Raw genomic sequence first — 26,551 nt, forward strand, 5'->3', positions numbered from 1 at the left:
TTTCTAGCGCCGAATGCTTCACACTTTTAAAAAATCCAACAAAATAATGCAATATATGCATGTTTTATTTTTTTCATAAAAAGACAGGGATAAGTCACAAAGCAACAATATTTTCCATTGTCTAAAAACTACTCTTCCTTAAAGTGAAATTCTACTTCTTCATCTGGGAGAGATAGTGGGTTTTTTGTCCAGGGTAGCTACAATACCAATGGCTTCTTTCTGGGTTAATAAACAAAATGTCTGCTAACAACCATCATCTATGCTATCTAAAAAGGGCGCCATACATTCAACCTCTACAGGGAAAAAAAAAGCAAGTGAGAGAGCATCCTACTCGGACTATGTGGTAAAAAGGCTTTACAAACTTGGTTGATAGTATTAAACAGTGACATCTCTAGTGGAAGCCTGTGTCGAAACGTCACAGTACATCAAATCACATAAAACACTTCCTACTTTACAAATAAATTACTGTATAGCAGAATATGTAAAAAAGGACAAATTGTGCTCCTGTGAGAGAAAAGCCACATTTACTGAGGCAGCTGCCTTCATCTGTTACACGTGTGGTTATGGTGACAGACACGCTTTTATATTTATTGACCTCACTTGACTTGAACATAAATGTACATTTACAATAGAGATGGCTATACATACATTGACATTCCTCATACAATCATACGGAGGTCTGTAGTCTTTAAAAGAATATCAAACCTGAGATAAACAGACCAAAGCTTGTAAAACATTTGTTTTCTTATCAACCAAATATGTTCAAAGCAATTCTAAGATAGTGAACAAAAACACAGGGCCGAGGGAAACACTCCACTGTCATATGTAAAGTGTGAGGAGTCGGATAAACTTGGTGGACAACGAGGGGAAACGAGTAAGAATGATTCAGGGTGTCAGGCAAGATGAGACCTCTAAGTTCAGTACACAGCACAAAGGTAACCTACAATTTAATGAGTGGTTGGATATGAATAACTTAAACACTTCAAATTTGTACAAATACTATAAAAAGCATTACTTCTATAAAATAGAGAAATATTTCAAAATAGATCAAATTTTCATTCAAACTTTACAAGAATGTGTAGGCTACTGGTTCATGGCTGATTGGGGAAGAAAATCTTTTTTTTGTACCTGAGTGGTGAACAAAGCCGAACAAAGTTGAGTATTTGAGTACATAATATCTTTGTTCACATAATATGTGAGGTATGTCATGTCTTTTAAAAAAATGTCTCACCTGAATTAAATAGACAAGTAAACAACAACAGGAATGGTTCCCTTGAATGTAGTCTTAACGTTTCCCTAGTAGCACCAAGGGAATAAAACGCTGATGGTCTCTAAACTAAAATGGAAACAGTACATTTGTATAAAATCAACAATAAAAAAAACACTAGGAAAATAAAAGCATTTAAAAGCAAACATAACTGATGGACGCCGGGGTGATATAAGCATTTGATTGAAATCCGAGCACTGCGCAGCGCTAACTATAATCAAAATAAAAAAAAAAAACTGCTACTAAGGTTCATCTACTGTGTTATTCATTGTTTCAGGTGAAGATTTCTGAGAAATTTCTTCTTGGATATGTGTGAGTGTAAATCGAGCTTGTCACTGTGTTGAGTGCCGCACTCTAACAAAGGAATGTCAGAGGATGGAGGAAGGTTGTGATTCAGTTACAAAGCTGATGCTCCGCCATGTTTCTCCTGAAAGGCAAATGTGCATATTTATACTGCTGTTATGGGATAGGATTGTCCAGTGTTCACTAATCACTGCTTGATTGGTAGAAAAATTAAGGTAAGGTAAAAGGTGGGTGAATGAAAGGATACTAAGGTGGCTACAATTTGCAACCTCACAACTAAGTGAGGCTAAACTCTACACACTGTTCCTTTAATGTCTGGAAACAGAAGGCATGTAGCCTGATTCTAGAAAGTCACTGCTTTCAACCAAGAAAGAGCATTTAATCTCCCATACACTAAGCATTGGTTGTTTTTACATCTTTAGACCCAGTTTTAATGCTAAGCTAACAATCGCCTGACTGTAGATTAATATTTAGCAGGGTAGTATTTACAGCAAAAGCTGTTTTGTGTCATGGACAGCTGGCATTCTAGCACCTACCTTATCTTGGTCAGCGTCAGAGTCTGCAGTAATGACAATTCTCTTTTCCACACGAGTCTCTGTAGATCCACTTTTCACCACCTGAACAAGGACGAAAAAAAAACATTAGAGAAACACAAAGTAAAATTAAGCAAAAAGGCAAAAGCATGGTTTGTACTGCTGACCTTGGAGATGTGAGTGGTAGTAGTGGTGACTGAGGTGCCACTGGTGGTCTCTGAGGTAACGCTCTTAGAACTGGACACTGTTGTGCTATCTTTGTCCTCATCTGTCCCATCAACTGTCACCTGGAATATACACCGAAAAGTAGTAGAACTTAACAATAATAATTTCTAAATGATGTGACCGTGAGCTTCCATCAAGGAAGGTGCATTGCTACTTCGTGCTCATTTTTGGAGCCCCTGGCCTGATCCTTCCCAGACCAGGCTTCTCCTCCATGCAAACGTGACTGCCTACAGCTGAGACAGATCTGGGCTGAGCAGGTGCTAGAGCCCCTACCTGTGAAGACTCATAGGTGAAGGTCTTGGTCGGGACGATAGGGACCTCTGTGGTGGAGACGCCACTGGGTAAGGAGTTGGAGACAGCTGTGATGGTGACAGTCTGGGTCTGCACCAGAGGGGGCTGTAAATGGGAGCATAGCCCCATAAGTGGCTGTTTAACCAGACACTTTGCACCTCACAGCAAACAGTTTGATTCACACCATGCATTCTCTTTTAGCCACTGCCAGTGTGATTTTATTTACACCACAGCAGCCTTTTCTTCTCACCAAATTAGTTTCCATTATGATTTTGTTGGAAACAAATCACCTGATTACTTCCTTTCCTACCACCGACCATTACAAATGTAAGAAAGTCATCCATCATGCCATTAGTGGGTTGGAAAGACAAGGAAAAGTTACGTCAGTATAAATATTTAGTGGCAGAGAAGAATGTGCTAGTGTTACAGCGCCCCGTCACCATAGTAGAGAATTCAGCAAACCACTGTGCAACACCTCTGCAGCATCCGTAGTCACATGCAGTTATTCACACCACCATTGATCTGTCATGGTGCTGCAAAGAAGTGAGCAAGTGTGGCAACCAGAGGCCAAGCAGAGACATAATCAGCATCACCCCGAGGGAGTCAGGAGGCTACCTGGAAGCAGCGTATGACCTGTGGACCATCGCTCCAGAAATAGGAAGCTGGGGAAGATCCGACTACTGTCCCAGAACACTCCGACACTCCAGGATAGGAGGATCCTTCTTCCTTCTGGGTCTCATCTAAAGCTTTACAGGTGGGTTCAAAGGAAGGAGGCAGCTGTGCCATTTCCCCTTCTACGACTGGCACCAACAGAGTCTCAAAAACTACAACTTCTTCCTGATCACATGACTCCTCCTCAACAGGAGCGCCGGGGGTTTCAAGACTATCAGGCTCACTCGTGTGGCTCACAGTGGGGCTGGGTATGTCTGAATAGCCCAAATGACTGCTGGTTTCCTTATGTGCAGACTGAGTCTCTGAACCATTGCACAGGAGACTAATGCACACAGTCTAGAAAAAACACAAAACAGTCACTCTGTGATCATGGATAAGCAGAGTATTTCCGGCTGACATGGCACCGTATATGTAATACAGAAGAGGAATAAGGCCACTGTAAGACATGTTTCTCAATATTCTGACTGAAGTAAGAATTCTGAATTTATTCTCAGAAATAAAACATTTAGAGAAGTCGGAATTTGTACTTTTTCACTAAATTTTTATGTTTAAAAACTAAAAACGGAACTTTAAAGATTAGCTATAGGAATTCTGAAAAAGATTTGTTTTTAATTGGATCTAATCCTCTTCTGTAAAATACCTACAGAAATTATAAAATGTTTGCATGCAAATTAAAATACAGAACTAGGTAAAAGATTACATCAACACAATATAGATTTTATGTAAGTTATTATGTAATTAGAAATGTTAAATGGATGGTGAATACAGATTAAGCAGCATATTATTTTTTCCTCATTAGGAAATAAATAGGAGTCAGTCCAGCCTTATATGTGCACATATTTAAGTTTCATGCAAGTTTCATCAAACTCCACCTCTCTGAAAGGAAACAACTGTATGTACTGTATATGGAATGCTTTTTATTCTTTGGTCAAACTTGATTGTCAAAAGTCATGCAACAAGGACTCTCTTGCAGCTGCTACAAACTGTCTTTTCAAATATTAATGTATTAATGTGAACAGGTTATTAAGTATTACAATAAAGCTGCCTGAAGGATTCCCACAACAGGAAATACTACACTGTTGCAAAGAACACTGATAAAATTCCCCAGGAATGAGACTGGTGTGTTCGAGTGAGATTAGGAAAGAAAAACAAAAGTCACAGTGGTCAGCTTATCTGAAGACACTATCCTATGTCTACTGACAATATAAATGTACCTCAACATGTGTATAAAAGCAGGCTCAAAGTGACAGGGTCAGACATTAAAAACCTCTTCATAAAAGTCAGTTGATAAGAAACACGGGTTAATGTGTTTGTAAAGTCCAAATGCGATCCCGAAATGCAAAATTTGATTATCCAGTCCTATATCAGTCTTTGGAGAACAGGTCTGTAAGAAACTGTGCTGTCGTGGGAAACACGGAAACAAAGTCTTGTTCAACAGAGGTCTGAAAGAAGGAGCAGCTTCTCGAGTGGAGCAGAGGATGAAAGATGAAGAATGCTGGAGTGATGTTGCGGAGGAGGCAAAATAAGAAGGAGGAGGAGGAAGAGAAGAGATAGCTATAGAGGTTGATGGGTAGATGGACTAGGTGCGGTCTCCATGGATCACACTCACACCTGTGTGGGGGGGTGTCCGCAGGGTTGAGACGGCCCCTCAGCTGCGTTTGGAGTAGAAGTCTAGCAGGGGGCCGCGCGGGAGGCGGATGACAAACTGAAGGCGGGGAGGAGGAGGAGGAGGAGGAGGAGGAGGAGGAGGAGGAGGAGGAGGGAAGACACATGAGAGGGAGGAAATACTGAAATGTCTGCAATGACCATTAATGAACTTAATTTATAAAGGCCAGAGCCATTGTTTATTAAAGCTTTTAATTGAACAACAGTTCGATTTTCTCTTGGTTGTTGACACCATGAAAATATCACATGCATTTTAACATGCATTCCATATACTTCCATGACTAACAACCCACTTATTTTTTTTTTTATATTTTTGAACAGACAGAAGTCATCCACAATTGCTGTATCTGCATTAAAAGGGATGCAAGAGTGAACACAGCCAGAACAACTTTGGAACTTTAAGCCTGATCCCTTTCACTGTGAGCTGTTAATTTGTCTTAGTTTGTACTTCATACAAAGTGACCCTCATTGGGTTACACTTGGGTTCACTCATACGACAGCAGCATTGCCTATAAATGCCAATAATGTTAGTTGTGTACTAGTAACAAAGGATATCGGTGGCAGAATAAGTGCTAATGCAACTGTGAATGAGGCATGTCACTTCTTTGGAAAAGCAACCAAAGCTCGGAAAATTCAGACCAAACAAAAAGGGGAAAGTAGCGTAAAAGAAAAGCTCAGAGTAGAGGGGAAAATGCCAAATCCTGCTCAGTGTCAAAGCGTGCAAAACTTCAGAGTGGTCATGTTTGAGTCATGCAGTAAATGTTCACAGTCAGGTCTGTCAGTCATGCAATACAAACATGTCAGAGGCATCCAGTGCAGATAAGATCTCAGAGACCCAACAGCTTGTCCCAAAGATGCCTCTCCCACATGAAAGAACATACAGACCCTGCTCCACAGGTCCAACTGCATTCTCCATACACACACATGCATGTGCTTCATACCACATGCCATCGCTTTGAACAGGACTGTCCATGCATACAGTGCACAACGCTGTCAGAGAATCAAGAGTGACAGCTGGAAGAGCCTGAATCCCTCCTCAATCAATTTCTTTCATTTGAGAATCAAATCATCACAAAACTGACAACATTCAAAACACAAGACTTTCAGGTTCTTCTGTTTCACAAACAAACCTCTGCACAAGCTTAAAATGCCGTTACAGTCAGTTCAAGAACTGATAAGAATAATTCCACTCCAATTCTTGAACTGACAGATTCATTAATCAGGTTTATGTTAGACTTACCCCATCTGCACTGGGCAAAGGCTGACCATTGATGCCCAGGGTGCGGAATGGAGAGTGTGTGGACAGGCGCTTGTCCCACTCACTCTGCCGGGGCTCCGGGACAGCCTCCATGAAGTTCCTCTTCAGCTCGCTGATACTGGCGTGATGCCGGAGGACGTCGTCCTGTGGTTTATCAAATTCCTATACAGAGAAGAGCCGAGAGAGGGGGGGAGGGGTTGTGGCGGTGGTAGAAGTGGAGGGTAAATGGAGGTGGAGAGGGCACCGGGTGTATGAAAATAATAAAGGGACAAAAAAGGTGGAGGATATATTGGGAAAGAGAAAGAGATCAACAAATGGAAGAGAATAAAAAAGAAAAAAAAGTCAGATTATGTTGATTTCCTGTGGTTTCAATGCAAATTTGTTGACTTGCAGCAGATTAAAAATGCAGAAGCAGGATTAACAGGTGATTCTTGGGAAACATAAATTAAAAAGGGAGACATAATCTATACTGTTGATAGATTATTGTTGGCTTCTTTTCTGAGTGCAAATTAAGTCTGACAGCTGACACATGAGAGCAGACTGGTTTATTTAGCAAACACTGAGAGGAGCCAGTGCCATGATTTATTAAACCTAATTATTATTTGCAGGTCTTAGTAGTAGCTACACAGAACAGCATTAAGGGTCAAGTAAAGAAAACACAGGCTGCAAATCAAAGAGCAGGAGAGGTGATGACAGCGGACATGGTACAGCTTGTTGAAGATAAAGCATCAGTATAAATGAACCCCTGTTCATTTGAAGGCAAATCAACAAAAGCAACAGTAGAAGCACTGATTTGGCAACATTTAGCACCAAGTTGATCTTTATGGACAACTGGAACATCTTACAAATCATACGGTACACTGTTAATCATGACCCATTGTGTCTCTAAAGAACAACTTAATGATAAGTGTTTCACCAAACATCATTTCTACATACCAGCAGCGATATATATTTACTTGTTTCTACAGCCAAAAAGCAATTTGCATCATTGCTGTGAAAGTGCAATGCATTACCAACAAGTTAGAAAAAGAGATGGAGGCAGAAGCAGGAACAGGAGAATACTGATGATCTAGAATAAATACATAAAAACAGAGCCGCTCAATAACCTCGGCATCAAAACACTGAAACGGTCTCGAATAGCTCTTGCTGTAAAGCTAGTGTGGGACTTTTCTATACAAGTGGCCACTAAATGTGATCATCGTGCTGATGAAGTCTATCTGTTTAATCTTTGTGTTGCAGTTTACTGAAGTTTTAAATCTGGTGGCAGTATTGTGCTTATTTTCCGTGCTAAAAGAGGGCGCAAGTATAGAGATAGAAGACAAAGTAATCAATACAACAACTCTGAGTTGATCTGCTGAGAGGAGGAGGTGTTCAATAGGCACTTCAGCAATCAGAGGAAAGATTACAGTCTAAATAACCAGTTATTGTGAAGGATGAACACTTTCTGCAATTCATCCAATTGACTAAACAAATGGCTTACTAGAATTAAGTTAGCTAGCTGTTTTGAGCAAATACACAAGTCTATTTGGGTTGGTGCATAACTTCTCACTGACAAAGTAAACGCTCTGTGCTGCAGCTTTAAGGATGAACTGGAACACAGCATCTTAAAGGTAGAGTAGGAGATTTTGAAAACTCAGTGAGAGTCAGACAGATTTTGAAAGTAAACACACGCCCTTTTCTCTCGAGTTCACCCCGAAGCCACGCCTCCCAACCACTCTGTGACTTCGGCCATCATGCACGTACCTCTCTGGTGCGCGCAGAGCAGGAAGAGAGTGACAACCAGCCACCTAGTAGGATTGGCTGATGTTTTTAGCGTTTTATAGCTTCCACAGATAATTCATATTCTTCGTTTTAATGCGAAACTGCCGAACTAATCGGTTGCTATCGGATTGTAAAGAGAAGTTACACTAATTTAACTACCTTTAAACATGTGTATGTACACCAGTCCTGACCATAACCCAATATATATGGTTATTGAAAGTTCAACAGCACTCTCCTGAATCAAACAAATTAAGAGTCTCTCACACACACACACAGACATTACATATCTTGTAATCTACAGCTGGCACACTGATGGAAAGAGTGTGAATCAAGCCACATGCAAGCGTGATATTAGACAACAGCCAGCGTGACAAAGAGCAAGAAAACACAGCCAGAGACCGACGTCTTCAGAAGGATACAAACCTCCAACATTAAAAGGCTATGTCTGATATAAATTGAGTCACCCTCAATTTTCTTAGCTCTTTTCTGTGAAAAATGAAAAGAACAAAAAAGTGTGGGTTTGTTTCAGTTTCTCTAAGTGCTGGCATCAATTTACCAGAACTCTGGACATGCAAACTAAATTCACACAAGTAACACTCAAGTGTTGATAATACAATAAGACAAGAAGAGTTGCATGCAAAAGAGTTTTGAGGCTAAAAACTGGACTTCATAAAGAAAGAGAAGAGAACACAGTTCTGGATTATTTACTGCAGATTTCTACTCTTATCGTGAGAAAGGAAACATAGAATGATGGAAAGATACAACACCAGCTGTCATGCCCCTTTTGGTAAAGTGCATTTAATCTATAATCATGCATGTGTGCATTCCAAAGTTTACAATAGCAAGCGATGAGAAGAAGTGAAAACTTTACTACTGTGTGTAAAACATATTCAAAGGCAAGCATAGTTCTGCCAAACTAAGTTACAGTACTCTATTACCACAGTTACCCTTTTTATTTTCCATAAACAAACTTTATGTACATCGAACACCTGATGCAGATTTATTAGACCCCGTCAGTATGGATGCACAACATGAGAAGAGGGTGAAATTAGTCCTTTAGATGAGGATCTCTGTATCAGAATGGAGGTGGAGACATGGCTAGACTAACATGTACGACGCTAAGAGTCTGACCTTTCGCATTCGCACCCCCTCCACGCTCGTCATCTCAGACTCGTGCTACCCCAGGGAGGAGGAGAGAGGGACATGCGTTAGCATCCTTTTTGCTCATTGGCTTTAACACTCACATCTCGACTACGGTGAGAACATGTCTTCAGATGGATGACATGCGAGAGGCCTGAGTCTGACACCAACCTTAATGTCCCCATTGATGGTGGATATCAGTGAAGAGTCTACTTCTCTCTGGACCCTCCTCACTGCTGGCTACAGCAGCAAGAGAGACACAGTTCATACTCAGACACAGAGAACAGTCTCCGCATGCTACTTCATCATCTTTCATCCTTAAAGACTATGAAGCATTTACAAAAACTTTTTTATCAAACTATGAGGTCACGTCAGCTGCCCTGTTACACATGGGTACTGTAACATTTGCTCCCTGTGTATCAAATTCACAAACACGTACAGACAATAGTAATCAGAGAGATTGACTACCTTGGCTTCAGCTTCGCTTTTCGAGGGCTCCACAGCTTCCACAGTGACCTCCAACTTCCGGTCCTGCTGGTGGCTGGTCCTAATGGGTGTGGAGGTTTGTGGTTGATCCAGAGGAGCCATAGGAATCCCTGCCTCCATCAAAGCCGTTTGGGAAAAGACCGGAGCACTGACAGGACGAGCGCCCCTCTGCATGCCCACAACTAGACAAAATGCAGAAAACAAATTGTTTTTGTTGGGTACAATTAATGTGCAAATTTCACATGGCATCAGACAGTAAAATCCACACTGACACAGCTTTCGACATTCACCAACACGGCTTTATCATACTTACGGAATTCAGCCTTCATAAATGCAAATGTCCACAAAGTGGAACGCAAGTAAAAGCGCATTGTGGTTGCAATCCAGTGGTGGATGCAAAAGCAGATGATGTTAAGATGCAAAGTTGAACCGAAAGCGTTATTTCTTCACTATTCAACCACAGTGCAGTCAGACGTCCTTGAATAATGTAGATGAAAGTGGACACACAAGCTAGTGTATGCTGCAAATATTAGTAAGCGTTTTATGGAGTGACGAAGGCGTGAGTGAGCTACAAACCTGAAAAATCCCACAAAATACCTGGCTTTCTGAAGTCAGCATCGAGCAGAACAAACCAATCATCAGTGACGTGTGTGTGTGTGACCGGACCCCTTTCTTCCAGGATCCGTTTCTCAAACTGTGGTTTCCTCTCAGAAATAGAAATCCTTGTTTTGGGCACAGCAGTCGGGATTTTGCTGACCACTGCCGGTAAGTGGATACGCTCGCGAGCAGCAACTAATACAAACACAGAGCCAGTTATTATTGTGGAAATAATAAAAGTGTAACACATCAACACAGATACACTATAAATCACTTGACAATAAAAGCTCTCATGTATAGTGGATGCTATGGATTATAATGTACCTGACTTCTTAGGGGCCACATCCAGAAGAACAAACCAATCGTCTTCCACCTCCCTCACTGCTACACGTGGCTGCACAACAACCTCCTGCTGCCGCACCGTAACTCTCTGCTGTGCTCTCTGCTCTCTGGCAGCAAACTCTTTAGCTGCTCTTACTTCAGGATATGCACTGACACGTTTGTCCACAGCAACTGATGCAGAATACACACAGGAAAAATGAGTCTTAGTCATGTACAGGAAGCAAAGTAACAAACACTGTGTCGTCAGTGTTTAAATCTAGTTTTGCTGTCAGCTAATCCTCCCATAACAACAGCAGAATACCTGGTAGTTTTTCTGCAACATCTAGCAGCACAAACCAGTCATCATCCACTACTGGTGATTGTGGTGGTTTGATCTCCAAGGTCACAGCTGGCTTCACATCCTCCATGAGGAATTTTGGTTTTGGTTTAGTGGGTGCCACTATATCGACAATACGCTCTACCACAGCAACTAACAGAGAAACATAACAGTGAATATATATCATGAAAACCTTTTCAGCTCTTTGTATTTAGGCCCTTTGGCAGTGAAAGGTACCTTGGGGTATGAGAACAGGCTTTTCACGGATGCTGTCAAACAGAACAAACCAATCATCTCCCCCTTCTCTCTCTGAGATTGTTTGGCTTGGTCTAATTTCAGACACGCGTGTCATGTCTTGCCTGCTGTTCACACCAATTATTGTCTTCTTCCATGTTTTAGTCTCTATGGTTGTCACCTCAGTCTCAAACGTCTTCTTCATTTTCGGTATAATTTCAACCCGAGGAACTGACAAATACACATAATCAAATTTTAGCACATATCTTCATATATAATGTTTTCAGTGAACTATGCTGGGTATAAAACATATATTCATCGTATACCTGTTGGTATTATGACAGCCTTTTCACGAACAGCATCAAACAGAACAAACCAGTCATCATCCCTCTCTGGCAGTAGCTGGGACGGCTGAGGTCTAATCTGCACAAAATCAATCTGTTGCAACTTCTGCTCTACAGTTTTCACTTCAACTGGAACATCAGGATAGATTTTAGTCGACGGTGGCACAAAAACTGAAAAAAAAATAAATAAAAATACACTTAACCTTTGGCTGTGGTTATGCTCAAGAAGAACTTGTTTTGTGTGATCACAGCTATAGGTACCTGGAGGCACATAGGGAGTTTCTTTGGAAACAACATCCAGCAGCAGAAACCAGTCATCGTCTCTCTCCCTGACTGGCTGCTGTTCTGGAATTAATACTTTCTTTGGAGGCTTTATGTCCTCTTTCTGCATTTTTTCAACTACAGCCTCCCTCCTGGACTCTTCTGCAGCAATCACAGAAGAAATGGCTTCTTTTTGATAAACCTGGTACTCTGCCATGGACACTATGAAAAAAAAACAGATTGAAGGGCACCGGAATAAAAGTCTTATTGTGAAAGAGAATGAGGGATCATCTGCAGTACCTGGTGGCACATATGATGGGGCTCTGATAGGAACATCCAGCAGCACAAACCAGTCATCTTCTATCTCTCTCACACCCTGTGGTGGTGCCACTCCTCCACTGTCACTCTGCATTTTTATTATTTCTAAAACCTCCACTCTCTTCTCTGCCTGCTCAAGAGCTACTTCAATCACAGAGACGTGTTCCTCTGGAGACACTGCGACACACTCTGCAACAAACACTACAACAAACAGGATACAAACCCTCAGATAATGTGGACAGCACAGGCATTATAAGAATAAGAGCATCTGCAAAGCTCAGGATAGTTAAAAGCTGTGAGAAGCTTTTTGCCAATACCTGGAGGTACATATGAGGTTTCTCTGGGAAGAACATCCAGTAACACAAACCAGTCATCATCTCTGTCTGTTACTGGCTGCTGTGGGGGTCCTTGAAGAGGTCTTGGTGTCTCATTTATTACTTTTCTCACTTCAACTATTACTTCTTTACTCTCTTTATCTTCTGCAGAGACAAAACTTTCTTCATCCACCTGGACTCTTCCCATCCATGCAACTAATAAGCCAGAGGCAGAAGAAGCACTTTCTTTATAAGTAAAGACAAAACAAATGATTGTTTGGAAAAAAAAGCACATCAGTGTTTTGACAGTACCTGGTGGTACATAAGGTGTTTGTCTTGGAAGAACATCCAGTAACACAAACCAGTCATCGTCCCTGTCTGTTACTGGCTGCTGTGGGAGTTCTTGAAGAGGTCTTGGTGTCTCATTTATTACTTTTCTCACTTCAACTATTACTTCTTTACTCTCTTTATCTTCTGCAGAGACAAAACTTTCTTCATCCACCTGGACTCTTCCCATCCATGCAACTAATAAGCCAGAATCAGAAGAAGCACTTTCTTTATAAGACAAAATGAAGAATTGTTTGGGGAAAAAAAAGCACATTGGTATTTTGACAGTACCTGGAGGTACATGAGGCGTTTCTCTGGAAAGAACATCCAGCAACACAAACCAGTCATCATCTCTTTCTGTGATGACCTGTGCTTGCAGGACTTTGGGTAGCGGCAACACTTCTTCTTCTTTTCTTTGCCTCTGCTCCTCCACCTTCTCTACTATAACCTCTGTTCTCTCCTCAACTGTTGTAATCTCAGTCTTTGAGAAGAAAAACTCGCCCTGATCCACCTGAGCACGTTCCACAGTGGTAACTAATTAAAGGAGTAAAATAAACAGAATCTTTTAAGATGGGAGCAAACATCTAACATCACCAAAGCACATCAGCAGAGAAGCAGCGAATGGTATAAAACAATAATCAAAGAAACACAGAGAGCAAACCCACAGGCTTAGATATCATACAGCTCACTGTAGTAGCTAGCAGAATCCTCAAAACTGGTTGGTTAGTGTGTTAATATCACACCAGATCACTATCTGTTGCTGCCCTGTGTATTAGAAGATTAGAGAGATTAGCTGAAGTTTAAAACTGATTGTAGCATACTGTACCTGGTGGTTTGAAAACAGCTTTGTAAGGAGGGCGGTCAAAAAGTATGAACCACAGATCCTTATCTTCCACCTGAGGCCTCTCTGTAACCTTTCCTCCCTGCATCCTCTCCTCCTGTACCTGCACATCTACCATAACCTCTGGTTTTTGCCCTCTTTCTTCCACGATAGTCACTCTCTTTTTAATCCTGCGCTCCACCTTCTGAAAGGCTTCTATAGAATTTGTACTGACAACATCTGCAGAGGCAAACGTCTCCCTCACCTCCTCTTTCCATTCCTTTTCAATCTGGCAGAGTTTCTCTCTCAGACTGTCGTCTAACAAACTTCCAATCGTCACCTCTTCCTGACTCTCCTGCTTCACCACTGCCAGCTTTATTTGCTCCTCCATCTCATCCACCTCTCCCTCTTTTGTCTCCATCTGTCTCACAGATTTTATCACCACCATTTTTGCTATACCTCTGGCTAGTTCCTGCTTCTCTTCCTCTGCTCGTAACTTATCTGCTTCTTCCTTTCCCAATTCTTCCTCTATTACTTCCTGAAGTCTCTCTGCTATTTCATCCACTTCCTGGAGCCTTTCCTCCAAGTCTCTCACTTCCTTAAGCCTCTCTTCTAAAACATCCATCTCTCTCAGCTTGTCAGTTAAGATTACTGTTTCCTGCAGTCTCTCAATGACTTCTTTAGTAGTCAGTTCCTTTTCTGCCTCATGCAAAACTGGCTTCTCTTCCTGAAGCTGGAACTGTGCTGGGGAGGATACTGGTAGGAGTAAAATGGAAATAAACCATGAATACTTGCTTCATATTACAGGCTGATTAAGTATTTCATTTTTACTAACTGTGTCTAAATTACGGTACAGAAAATGTCATGTTTTACATGGAACTCACATAGTTGTTTTTCAACAAACGCAAAGGAAGATGAGCTGAACATTCGGTCTAAGTGCAGGAACCAATCATCTTGCTGCATCCTCACAGGTTGCAATAGGCAGTCCAAAGAGCTCATTTTTGCCAAGCTGAGTTTGGCTGACAACATCAGAGAAACAATAAGCGACATTTTTAAACCACATAAATAAACAGGCGCAAAACTCAATCAGTGTTAGGTTCTTCTTGATGCACTGTGCAGCACATGGCATCATACGTAGTTAAATTAGACATTTTTTCCACACTTAAGGGGAGAATTCTGGAAACAGCCAAAGAATATATGAAAGCGGAAAAATATAAGCATCGGTGTGTGACAAACCTGGCTCTTTCACTATATCAAAAGGTGGCAGAAGGGGAAAAGAAGGATGACGACGCAGAAGGACAAACCACTCGTCTTCCTTCGTTCTCAGCCACTGCTCTTCATTTGCCAGCTTCTGCCATGGCTCACTGACTGTCTGGGTGATGATTTGAGTGCCAGTGTTCCCATTCTCTGTGCCCTGCCAAGTTACAGTGACTGTTTGAACAGACTGCCCCTCCTCCCAGGTCTGAGTGAAAGTCTGCTCAGACTCCCCTTTGGCTGTGAAGAGATGATGAGGCGATGGCTGTTATGTAATAGCTCTGATGACCACTGAGAATGCCTCGCAATGCTTCAAGCGTGTTTTTAACCAAGCTGGATGCCAAGCATTTGTATCACACTATTGTGAAGTAAGACGAGGTTAGTGCAGAACTGGGTGAAAGCTGCTTCTTTCACTTCAGAACAAGAGCATGATGGCAAAAACGGATGATTCAAGTTCCACTTTTAATAGCAGAAGCTGAAGTCCATAAGAAGAGGCCATAAGCAAATGAAAGCGTCTGTGAAGCACTAATCGAGCCAAAACAATGAACAGCAGCTACAAGAATGGAAATGCCTTTGAGGGCACTTCTACAGAATTTCTGAATCTTCTAAGGAAAGCACAACTTGTTCACGTGACAAGAATCAGTCACCTTCCTGACAAGGTCACCATTCTGACAAGTCCTCAGAGGTTTAAGGGGAAAGCAAATGAACGTGAAGCGATGAGCATGTTAAATAAAGAGATAGCGCTGTTAGAGACTAGCGAGCACAGTGAGTTGCAAATATATCACAGTGCGCAGCTCCACACACTTCCTGGTACCTGTGAACTCAGAAGAAGATTGGAATTTGTCAGACGCCATCATCAGAGACCAATCATCAACCTCACACCTGGTTGATGCTGAGAGCTGCTGTAAGAACTGGAGAGTCTCATCTCCAGCTGCAAGAGTAGAACACAGTGTACCCGACCTGTGGTTTATTGCGAGGCATGCATTGAATTCACCACAGGTATTCACACACATACACACACACTCGCGTATATACCTCCATCCAGGTTACGAGACAGCCTTTTGCTTGCAGATCGTGTGAAGCGAGGGGGTGGACGGTCAATCATGGAGCTGGCCTGGCGGGTCTGTGCCTGAGTGCGACCACTGTACCGGAACTTAGAACCCAAGACAAGGAAGCGACGTGATGATGGAGGCTCCACTGTTGAAACCCTGAACGACAGATACAATCATTTAGTTTTCCACACACATTTAATCAATTCATACATCATGCATTGCCTCGAAAAGTGTTTTTATTATGTAACAAGGTGAGCACCACCCTTGAGCTTCTTAGGTCAGGACCAAGGGTGTGTACTCTAACTATACCTCTGTGGTGAAACTGTCAGGTTGCCAATATAGGGCTTAAGCTCCAGTAACCAGTTAGCCAATTAGCTAATAGGACAGTGTGGACATAAGAATGACCTCTGTTGCCAGGCAGGGAAGTGTCATTCACAGTCATAGTAGAAGAACAACCTGCGTTTACCTGAAGAAGGTGTGATGTTCGACGCAAACCTTCCACAGCTTCTTTGATGCTTTGTAGTTGGGCAGTTTGAAGCCAATGGTGCTTTCATACTGCTCTTGCTGGAGGTGAAGAAGAAGTCAGATTTAGTGGCGCTATGTTGACGTAGAATAGACAAAAAATAAACAGCAGGCGTATACCTCTGACGGTCTGATTTTGATAAAGAAGCTGCTCCGTTTGTATGAGATCTTGAGCACTTTAGGCCAAGGGAAACGATTGATCCTCAGCTTGTCTTTGTAAACCATCAGACCACTGGAGCAAACACCCAGCGTGATGTCGACACCGTCAAGATCCTGCATGCAAGAAAAAATTATGATATGCTGAATAATATCACCCTGCATATTCAATAAACAGCCACTGGGTGGCAGGCATTCTTACACCATGAGACTGTGTGTGGTTTGAGGTCATGGAGTTTGAAACGTTATTAATCTCTTTTTTCCTGAAAAGGGGCCGACATCAATTTTGTAAATTAACCTGGGATGCTAATACAAGCTTTCTAAATGCTAAATAACAGCAGCAGGAAGTCAATAGACATTTTAACCATGACATACAAAGGCATAAAATAATATGGAAGAATAAAACATAACAAAAACCTACCTTGGCTTGATGCAGGTCAACTCCATACATGGCTAGTTTCTTAGCGTTTTCCAGAAACAGCATGTCTGCTTGGGCTGGACTCATTGACCTGGACACACACAGTAGAGAAGGAGCTTTTTATTGACCGAATCATTTTCAGGTCAAATCATCTTTAAGCAGTTTCTTAAGGTTACAGTTGGCTGAACTGAATGCGTGTTAAAAACACTATCACAATCAGTGCACAATCAGTGACCTGTATGTGCGGTGCAGCTCCATCACTTTTTCCTCCAGCTCTTTGCTCTGTCCGGGTGCCAGGCTCAGATCTTTAACGTAGTCTGCTCCATGGAGTTCTGGGTCATACTCTCCAATCTCTGACTGGGCTGTGTAGGAGCCCAGCAGGGACAGCGTGACAAAGGAGCAGGGAAGTACACCTCGCATAATATCCTTCCTCAGTTGGAGACACAGAAAGTACCTGGAGAAGACGTGAAAAAAAAAGATGTTTTATTCTGTTATTCACGAGGGATACAAGATAAGGTTTCACACTAATGTCTTGGACTCACACATTGTCTAAGGAGTTACAAGAGCACTCTCCTGTCCTTAAAATAATGCAACCCCCCTGAATGTTTTATTGATTTCCACCAACAGTAGTGACATTCACCTGGTGAGGTCTTCAGTGAGCTGTGCTGGATCAGGAGGGTAGAACTTCACGCTGAATGCAAACTCATAGACGGCACCTGGAACCTGTTTCCGGATCTCTTTGGTGGGTTCCAGCCATGTCTGTGGAAAAGGCAGGATGTCATGTAAAAACCTTGGCTGTGCTCTTCGGGAATTAACAAAACAAGAAGGATAAAGAGCAACCCACCTTGCCGGTTGGGGATTCCCAGTTTTCAAGGCCAAAGTAATCTTTCTCCAGCAGGTTTACATGGTCACACACTTTTGTTAGAAGTTCCTGGCCTTTAGCATGTTTCTGTATAAAAAAGACAAACAGATGATTCAGTGACATTTCACAAACAGAATATACAATAACTTGTGAGATCTCTTACATCAAGTTCACACTCAAACTGAGTGTCGTCCAGTAAGGTGACTTTGCACTGCATGGTTTTCTGACGTTTGGAGCCTTTAGCCTCTTCTGTCTTGTTTTCCGTCTTCTTCTCTGTCTTCTTCTCTGTCTTCTTTTCTCGTGCAGGCTTTGCTTTCTTTCCCTCCTCTGTGGATTTTTCTTCTCCTTTGGCTTCCTCCTCCTGTTCTGCTGGTTCTTCTGCCTTTTTCTCTGTGTCCTCCTTTTTTACTTCTTCCACTACTTCAAGCTCCTCTTTTACTTCTGCTTCTTCCTTCTGTTCCTCTTGGGCTGGCTGCTAGAAGACATTTGGAAAGTGTTTCAATACAGTTGAAAACATTAAAACCGCCAATGGCACTTTAGTCAGTACTACAGATATTAGTAAACCCCAGATATCCAGCTAATGAAATAAGTTTTAGCTCAGAGCAGTACTGGTGTTTTTTCAGGTTAAATCAGTTGCTTTCGCTGAGCAAGCTCTCTATATCATAAAAAATTCATTGGGATGAAAAACACATGCATTCCTCTAATACGATCAGGAGCATGGGTGTGTACACAGGAGTTCAGTGTATATCACCTGCACTGATGTCTAAGTATTGGATTGGACCACTGTCTTACCTATGCTTTCAACCTGTCAAATGCATCTAGTTTTTGTACAGGAAACGCTAACAAACTGTTCTGGAAAATCCCTTGGGAGTGATTACCCACTGGGGAGCTTGTTGTTTGCATTCCCACCGCCAATAGGAAACCAGAAGTGACATAACAGCAGGTCGATATAGCAACCTGCACATACAAGACTGTCACACGTCAGCTAAATTAAGCATTCATGTGTTATGCCTCTTACTATGCCGTTATGTCTGGACAATTCTATGGATTCTTGTGAGACCAACAAATCAACAAAGTTCCTGTTGTAACTGGGAAATAGGAAGCCAATAGGGAGCTAAAAATAATCATAAAGTACTCGTTAGTTCTTCATTTACAACATGCTTTGAAGTTAATTTGATATTAAACCTATGTGCTCTTCTCATTTAATTCAATAGAGACAAACAAAGTCAGTCATCTCTCACCTGTGTCTCTGCACTGCTTATTGAGTGCTGGTCAGGAGCCTGTTCAGCCTCCGGCTCTGTTTTAAGTTCAGGCTCTGGAGCAGCGATTGGTGCTTTCACCTGCTCCTCACTCTGCCCTTTGACTGCCTTCTCCTCCTTCTTTCCTTTGTTCTTCCCCTTGTCTTTTTTTTTCCCTTTGTCCTCCTCCTTCTTCGGCTTTTCGTCTGTCTTTTCCTCCTCTTCCTTCTTTTTTGCCTCTTCTTTCACCTTCTCCTCTTTCTTTTTAGGCTCCTCTTTCACCTTTTCCTCCTCTTTCTTTTTAGACTCCTTTGATTTATCCTCCTCCTTCTTTTTTGCCTTTTCCTCTTTCACCTTTTCCTCCTCCTTCTTTTTTGCTTTTTCCTCCTCTTTTTTCTTTGCCTTTTCAGCCTCTTTGGCTTTTTCTTCCTCTCTCTTCTTTGCTTTCTCTTCGTCTCTCTTTTTTGCCCGTTCTTCTTCCTCTGCTTTTCTTCTTGCTTTCTCCTCTTCCTTCTTCTTTACCTTATCGTCTTTTTCTTTTTTCTTTGACACCTTTTTGTCAACTTTTTCTTCTTCTTTCTTTCCAGCCTCTGTCCCCTTGTCTTTAACTTCAGCGGATTCCTTTTCTTCTTCTTTTGTCTCTGTTTTTTCTTCCTCCTTTTCTACAGCTGGCTGTGGCTTCTCCTCCTCCTTTTGCTCCTCTTTCTTCTTTTCCTCTTCCTTTACTTCTTCTTTTTTTGTCTCTTCCTTTTTTAATTTTTCCTCATTCTTTTCCTCTACTTTCTTCTTCACATCTTTCTTTTTCTTTTTACTGCCTTTTTTCTCAACTTTTTCTTCCACCTTCTTTTTCTCCTCTTTTTGTTCTACCTTTTCTTGTTCCTTTTTCACTTCTTTGACCTCTGGTTTTTCTTCTTCTGCTTTAGCCTCCTTTTCTTCTTCAGTCTTCACCTCTTCTACCTTCTCCTCTTCTGCCTTGTCAGCTTTTTCCTCTTTGTCAGCCTTTTCCTCCTTGGCTTTTTCCACCTCAAACCCCTCTCCCTCGGAACACTGTGAGCGACGTTTGAGGAAAGAGGAAAAGAGGCGAGAAAGGCCTTTGCCGGCAGAGGTCCTGGTACGAGGCTTCAGCTGCTCCTCTTCAGGGGAGGTAGCTACTTCTGCAGGCCCAGGCTCAGAGACCTGCTCCTGGGCCCTCTTGCTTGACTGCCCTCCCCCTGGCTCAGATCCCGCTGTCTCCGGTTTCTGCTTGTTCTCTGTTTGGGGTTCGGGTTCAGGCTCGGCACCACTGGTCTTCTGCTTGCCCTCGGTGTCTGCCTCGCTCACTGCACTTGCCTCTGTTGTCATGGTAGCCACTGGGAAGGAGAACAGAAGGGAGTCAGAGATTGCACAGAGATGGGAAAGGTCACGGTGCTGTACAGAGTGTGGCAGTGCACTGCCTGGCTATACTTGGAACACAACAAACAAGATTAGGAGCAGTGAGGGGGACCTTTTTTTTAATACAGTGAATGGCACGCCAGTGTCATGTCAGGGATAAGTTAGTCAATAGTACTGATTTGTTGTTTTGTTTTGTTTCAGCAATGTAGGACTTCAACATTTAACCTATCTACTATGGAAAAAGTGATAAACTGCAACAATGGGAGCTCATTTCTTCTCATGACAGTAAAATATATTTTCTTTAATCATAGTAAAAAAGTATTCCTTCTGCATGCTTTTTATTTAAAGTTTCATCACTCTCTAATCAATGAGGAAATGTCCACATGCATTGTTCACTACCTCCTCTGAGAATCTACAGAGATGCATTTCATAAAAACATGAAGCTAACTGCCACCCACGGATTATATGCAAACTCAAGAGTACATACTCACTCACACATACACAAACATCATTTCACCACACAATAGCCTTCCTTGTTGATCAGTATGTGTGTGTCTGTGTGATGTTCTGAGGTTGAGCTCACAATGCTGCCTATCACAGGCTCATTAAATCTCACTGATACAAAGGAGGCATTCTGTTCTGGATCTGCCTATTAGCACCACCCGCCTGGATCATCCTCACCAAGTATGACAGTCTCTTCATCACACACACACACCGTTCCTACACAGGTCATCTAAGGCACTGGGTGTATGCAATATGGCAATATATAGAATGATCAATCACATGTGAACAATTCCTGGTTATTTTATGAGCAAAAAGCTTCTAATTACAGCTGATTGATTAATACATTTTAAATGAAACAGTGTAATTAGCAAATCTTTAGAGCTTTGATTTATTTGAAGACAGACACAATTTAAACAGAATTTATTTAAAAATGTAACAACTGCACGTTGTAGTTTGCATTTGAGAGAACAGTTTATATTTTGATAATATATCCTGTGGTAATTCTCCCAAATCTATAAAAAAAACCTACGGTATTAAACTGAAGCCTGGCTTTAAAATGAAAATTAGAGATTAGACATTTTGTAAAATTGCTCGGCTGTGGATGCAGCTTACAGTTGCAGCGTGCCAGCTTTAAAGTTCAGTAAACACAACTTTGATTTAATGGTGTGGCAGCGAGAGGACAGATCTGGTATATTTAGAAACATTTAACCAGCTGATCAAATCACACTGGACTAAAATACAGTACAGGTATTATGCAATCAGGCTACACTTTCTAAGTGAGATGTATCGGTTACAGTGGCTCACATCACAATCAATTCTGTACTTCCACGAAACAGATGCATCCTGTCTGAGTTCGCCTCTGTCTAATTGGTGACTAATGTGGCTGCGTTTGCTTCTTCCATATGTAGTTCAAGTCCCACCCTCCTCTGTATGGCAGTGGGGGAGGGGGAATGCTAGACAGGCAGACAGTCCAATCTTCCAGATGTACAGGGCCGCCCCAAAGGGTTCAGCCTGGACCCCTTCTATACCATGCACTTCCCACTGGCACTACAGGACAGCAGGAGAGGAGGAGGGGGGTACACTCACACACATAGGCCAAATCCTCTTTAGCCCTCCCATTGTTTCTGTCCAGTGACCAATAACTGTGCCGCACACTATAACTAATCCTACCAACCCTTCCCCCCACAAGACCCCCCATAGGCCTATTCCCTAGGTCACCAAACACACACACACACACACACAAGGACACACCGGCATGCATCAGTGCTCATAGGCTCCTGTGGGTCTTTTAATGCTCTGTCATCTCAATTCTGATTGTCAGGAAACAGACATGCTTCTAATGGACCAGCTGAGCTTGTGTCTGCTGCCTCCTCCATTTTATGTTGCCTATCTAACATCTCTGCTGTCAGCCAGCTGAGCAGAGCCAACCCGCATCATGACCAATACAGACCGAGGCAGACACACCAGAGGATTTCTTGACATAAAATCAATCCCTTACAATGTGAATAGTTTGTCCTATTTGGTGTGGAGGTAATTGGAAGAAATTCGGCTGTACTGTAGGACAAAAATCTGCCCTCCATACCACATAATTAGTGTCAGTAATGAGCTAAATTATAGATGAAGTAGGACACCCTCTAGCAAGAGTGAGCTCACAAAGAGCTGCTGATCCAGTGCAAACAGCAGGACTGGAGCTGAATAAAAAAATTAGATTTTATTGTTCTAAATGTCCCAACAGGAATATAATCCAAAATCAGATTTGATTAAGTGAATTCTACTTAAGAGAAAAGTTGACATATTTATTCATTTACTTTCTACTTTCAAAAAGTTTGAGTTGATGATTATCCAATCATTTGAATGCCACCTCTAATTGGTTCCCCCATTTTAGGGAATTTGTCTCCAGCATTCATATTATTTGCCAGAGATACTGCAGTGGTGCTACTACTGCTGCTGCTGCTGCTGCTGCTGCTGCTGCTGTGTATATGCGTGTAATGAAATCAGAGAAGGCTGAATGAGGAAGAGCTTCTAGAGAAGGAGGAGGAGGTAACGTATATAAATAGCTACATGTGCGCAAGATGCAGGGACTCATTAGTTGGCCTTTACAGAAAAGCTCACATCTATTTTTGTTCACAGCTCAGGGCACGTGTGTGTGCATCAATACATTTATGGCCTATTTTCTGAGACAGCAGTTTTGCATGAAACAATACTGCCCCAATGAATTACCACGTCTGGCCATTGTACACAACATACGAACACTAGGACATAAAGAAAGCATGTTTCTTGGACCGATGGTAGGCTTAAGGAATTAGAAAGAGTTTAGAGTTAATCATCCCCCAAGTGACCAAGTGAGATTATCTCTATCTACCTGCCCACAATATCTATCTCACTATCCCCCTCCACCTCGAGTCTCTCTCTCTCTCTCTCTCTCTCTGTTTCTTGGTCTGTGTGTGTGGGAGGAAAAAGAAGAGCTGGCGGTGGTGATCCGCTCTGCTGATTCATGGTTTTATGTGCAGCCCTGCCTACCTGGCTGAAAATCAACTGAAATGAACTGAAGGCCAAGATATGAGTGCTATGGCCACATGGTGGCTTCTATTAACCTCACTGTAAGTAAACACAAACACACACATGCTTTCATGAACTGTCCTGTTTAAAACCCTGCCCAGCAACATCGCCGTACACGCTGGCTATTTAGAGTCATTACAGGGTTCAAAAAGAATTTCTAAACTTCTAAAACAAACTGAAAAAGTGACGTGAAACACAACTTAACTGAGAGCATACTCAAACAAAGGGCATTAGGCTACGAAGATTTATTTTAGCTGTGTAAACCAATCCCAAAGCCAGTCCTAAACTAATCAATACACACAGATGGTGTGTGAGCCTGATGATGTAACATGAACCAACATGGGAAAAGAATGAAGTAGTCTGATTGATTTACTGTGGTTGGCCTGAAAGCCATTCTGAATCCATTTCCAGCATCACCTCAGCCTCTGAAGGAGTAGTATATCTGTACCATTAGACAAAAGGACTTAAAGGCAGAACAGCACAATCAAATAATTACACAAATTGATCTTTGAATTACTTGATGCTGTGGGGTTCGTTTTTCTACATTAAAAGCTCACACGTTAAAGCTCACAAATCCTCATTCATGAAGAAACAAAAAAAGCAAATGACCGTGAAGTGTGCATTCCCTGTTCAGTAGTGCTCACACTACAGAGTAGTAGTCTAACTGCACGAATGCATCATAACTCCCAAAAGAGGATTAACACCAGCAAGCTCTTCTGGGACCTCGGTGACCTCACTCTCACACAGCAGAGCCAAAAACATCCTTCAGCATCACTTCAGCAGCTCTGCCTTCAGAACACACTGCTGATTCAGCAGTACAACATGGGAGACTCCGAGCAGTGCACCTGCAGGTCTCTGCTCATGTTTTAACCTCTCTGTTTACTCCTGCTGCTCTCATGTAAGCACTTGTGCCAGTTCTGCTGCATTAATGCCTCCTCTGTCTCATCCTCCCTACGTCATATATCTGCAGCGCTTCATAACAGATTATCTGACTATATATATTCAGCAGTATCATCAATGGACATGAGGCTTATTGGATGAGTTTCTCATAAGTGCACACAAACACACATTCACATATTCTGCCCCTCCAGCAACGGTGGATATTTTTAACCCATTTGCTCCTCGTGGGGGTAAAAGCAAGTCATGTCAAGCAGAAAATGGAAATCCAGAGCGGAGACCTCTCAGCAGGAATAAACACATCTGAGCAAACACGTTATTGGACACAGCAAAAACACACGACACCCCATCAGAAACTATGAATTTGGGGACAAATGTGTTTCCTCTTATAGAGTATCATGAATATCATTAAAGCGTAAAGCCAGTAAGAGCTATAAGAGAAAACAAATAGCCTTCCTATGTATAATATATCAATGAATGTAATACTGCGGTCTTAAGAAGTGCCAGACAAAAAAAGTCTAAATATGCACCCATATCAGCAGGCTAATAACTTGCATGGGCATTCATATTTACCCACACAATGTAAAATAAACAACAAAACATCTCTGCCTCGGCGACTACAGACCGCATTAGATTCATACAGATGCTGCATGGCTTTTTAAATAGTGCTAAATAATTTAATTTGCTTCCATAACTCATCGTTCAAAACCTACATGGTAACATGGGCTATAAATACTTCAATATTCAACTTTTTTCCCCCTTTGAATTAAACCACAAAGCAGTGACCGGGCTGCGTCGGGCCAGCGTGCCTGGGTATTTAAACAATCTGTGTATGAAAATGGCGCCGAATCCTGAAACAAAACAAACAAAACTCCTCTCCTCCTCCACCCACCCGGCCAACATGTATATATATATATATATCCTTGGCTTACCTACTCTAGGATTAGCATCAAGCGGAAAGCCAGCAGCATAAAATCCCACAAATAATTCCGTATATTCCGGCACGTTCAGATGAGAGACAACGTTGCGGAGCGACACATGCTTTGTTGTGCTGAAGGTGTCCGATGCTCGTAAAGGGGTGGAGTCTCCCAGTGAGGCTTGGACTTGGGCTGAGCAGCTGAGCACCAACCAGCACGCCTGCCTCCCTCAAAGCGATGCCAAGGTGGAGGAGACTGACCCAACTTTAATGTTGATTAGAAGTCATTAAACACAACTCTGTGTTATAGAAATGTAGATTTAAAGAAAATGTTGCAATAGGTTGATGCCATTGCTCTTATATAATCAATGTATATTTGCTAGAAAATACAAGTAAAATCTCCTGCAAGTAAGGAGGATAAGATGAACAATCATTAACACCGTGCAACGTCCAGAAACAGGAACCAAAATATTAACCCTCACTCTCTCCAGTCAGCCGAGTACACACACCCATTCTGCCAATCATATTTAAATGTGAGAGTAAATACTGTCTGATCACACAAGCTGTCTTTATGGACAGCATGGTCCCCACCCATCTGCCTGCCTGACCCCATTAGGGACATACGGCTCATGGTGGTGGTGGTGGTGGGGGAGTGAAGGGATTCATTATTCTCCACCATCACCTTTGTCTTACAGAGGCAGAGAAGTTCATGTGGCACGACTATCAGTGTTGTGTGATTTCTGTTCTGTTTTTTTTTTTGCAATAAGGAAAAGGTCTTACCTGTTTAAAGGTTATTCCGTTAATCCACAGACTCAGTGTAAAACAGCTACACACTTGTAAGGCCAAACGTGGATTGTGTGTGTAGCACAGCGACAGTCGAATAGTATTTTTTTCCTTTAGACTTTGATCGCAACGTGACGACACCTGCCTGGTGTTAAACATTTACTGCATTATCAGGGCTCCAAGCTGGGCGCTAAGAGAAAGTTTCTGACTGTAGTTCATTTATTGAAATGTGTGTTTCTCCGGCTTTCGTTTTTGTTGTGAGTCGGTGAGGTGAGGAGGAGAAAGACAAAGGCTATATGGACTCCTTGCATTGCCTCCCGTTGCTTAGGAACCCCTGCCCGGCCCTGTGCCTACTGCAAGGAGCAGGTGTTGAGCTGGACCCAGGAGAGGGAGGAGAGACAGAGAGAGGGGTGGAGGAGACGATGAGCAGCAGCACTCACAGTCCCCTGAGACAGTGACAGCCTGGAACCGCAGACTCTGAGACGACCCACTCCTCACTCACACTCACACAGCAGACACACCCAAAAACATTGACGCACATATTC

The 26,551-nt window shown here is 42.2% G+C and overlaps 1 protein-coding gene across 12 annotated transcripts; it reads right to left on the reverse strand.

The window, feature by feature from the left end:
• Positions 1–561: 561 nt before the first annotated feature.
• Positions 562–19,242, reverse strand: LOC114448296 (uncharacterized). 12 transcript variants are annotated; one of them, XM_028425174.1, is made up of 33 exons: positions 18,980–19,242; positions 17,902–18,210; positions 17,721–17,825; positions 17,517–17,635; positions 17,112–17,330; positions 16,880–16,967; positions 16,423–16,575; positions 16,247–16,344; positions 15,764–15,936; positions 15,543–15,659; positions 14,711–14,968; positions 14,359–14,493; positions 13,481–14,230; positions 12,946–13,188; positions 12,640–12,852; positions 12,331–12,543; positions 11,996–12,214; positions 11,696–11,917; positions 11,417–11,605; positions 11,094–11,321; positions 10,842–11,009; positions 10,523–10,711; positions 10,199–10,393; positions 9,584–9,783; positions 9,287–9,355; positions 9,107–9,151; positions 8,399–8,461; positions 6,197–6,376; positions 3,235–3,627; positions 2,602–2,724; positions 2,271–2,390; positions 2,107–2,187; positions 562–1,694 (listed from the first exon to the last, which is right to left on the reverse strand). In XM_028425174.1, exons 2-33 carry the CDS (start codon positions 17,953–17,955, stop codon positions 1,665–1,667), a joined length of 5,652 nt encoding a protein of 1,883 aa, XP_028280975.1. In that variant the 5' UTR covers positions 17,956–18,210; positions 18,980–19,242; the 3' UTR covers positions 562–1,664. The 12 variants fall into 12 exon arrangements, with proteins under 12 accessions (XP_028280975.1, XP_028280974.1, XP_028280973.1 ...); XM_028425173.1 differs by having other exon boundaries at positions 17,902–18,213; XM_028425172.1 differs by lacking the exon at positions 18,980–19,242 and having other exon boundaries at positions 11,996–12,212; positions 12,329–12,543; positions 17,902–18,113.
• Between the last annotated feature and the right edge of the window lie 7,309 nt (positions 19,243–26,551).

Source organism: Parambassis ranga, chromosome 16 (assembly GCF_900634625.1).
Source record: "Parambassis ranga chromosome 16, fParRan2.1, whole genome shotgun sequence".
Taxonomy (NCBI): Eukaryota; Metazoa; Chordata; class Actinopteri; family Ambassidae; genus Parambassis; species Parambassis ranga.

Excerpts from the sequence above, each read along its gene's own strand:
- LOC114448296 (XM_028425174.1), bottom strand. The coding sequence starts at position 17,955 with ATGCAGTGCAAAGTCACCTTACTGGACGACACTCAGTTTGAGTGTGAA. Across the intron at positions 11,606-11,695 it reads AACTCCCTATGTGCCTCCAG|TTTTTGTGCCACCGTCGACT; the intron begins GTACCTATAGCT and ends TTTTTTTTTCAG. Across the intron at positions 11,010-11,093 it reads GCCTGTTCTCATACCCCAAG|TTGCTGTGGTAGAGCGTATT; the intron begins GTACCTTTCACT and ends TTTCTCTGTTAG.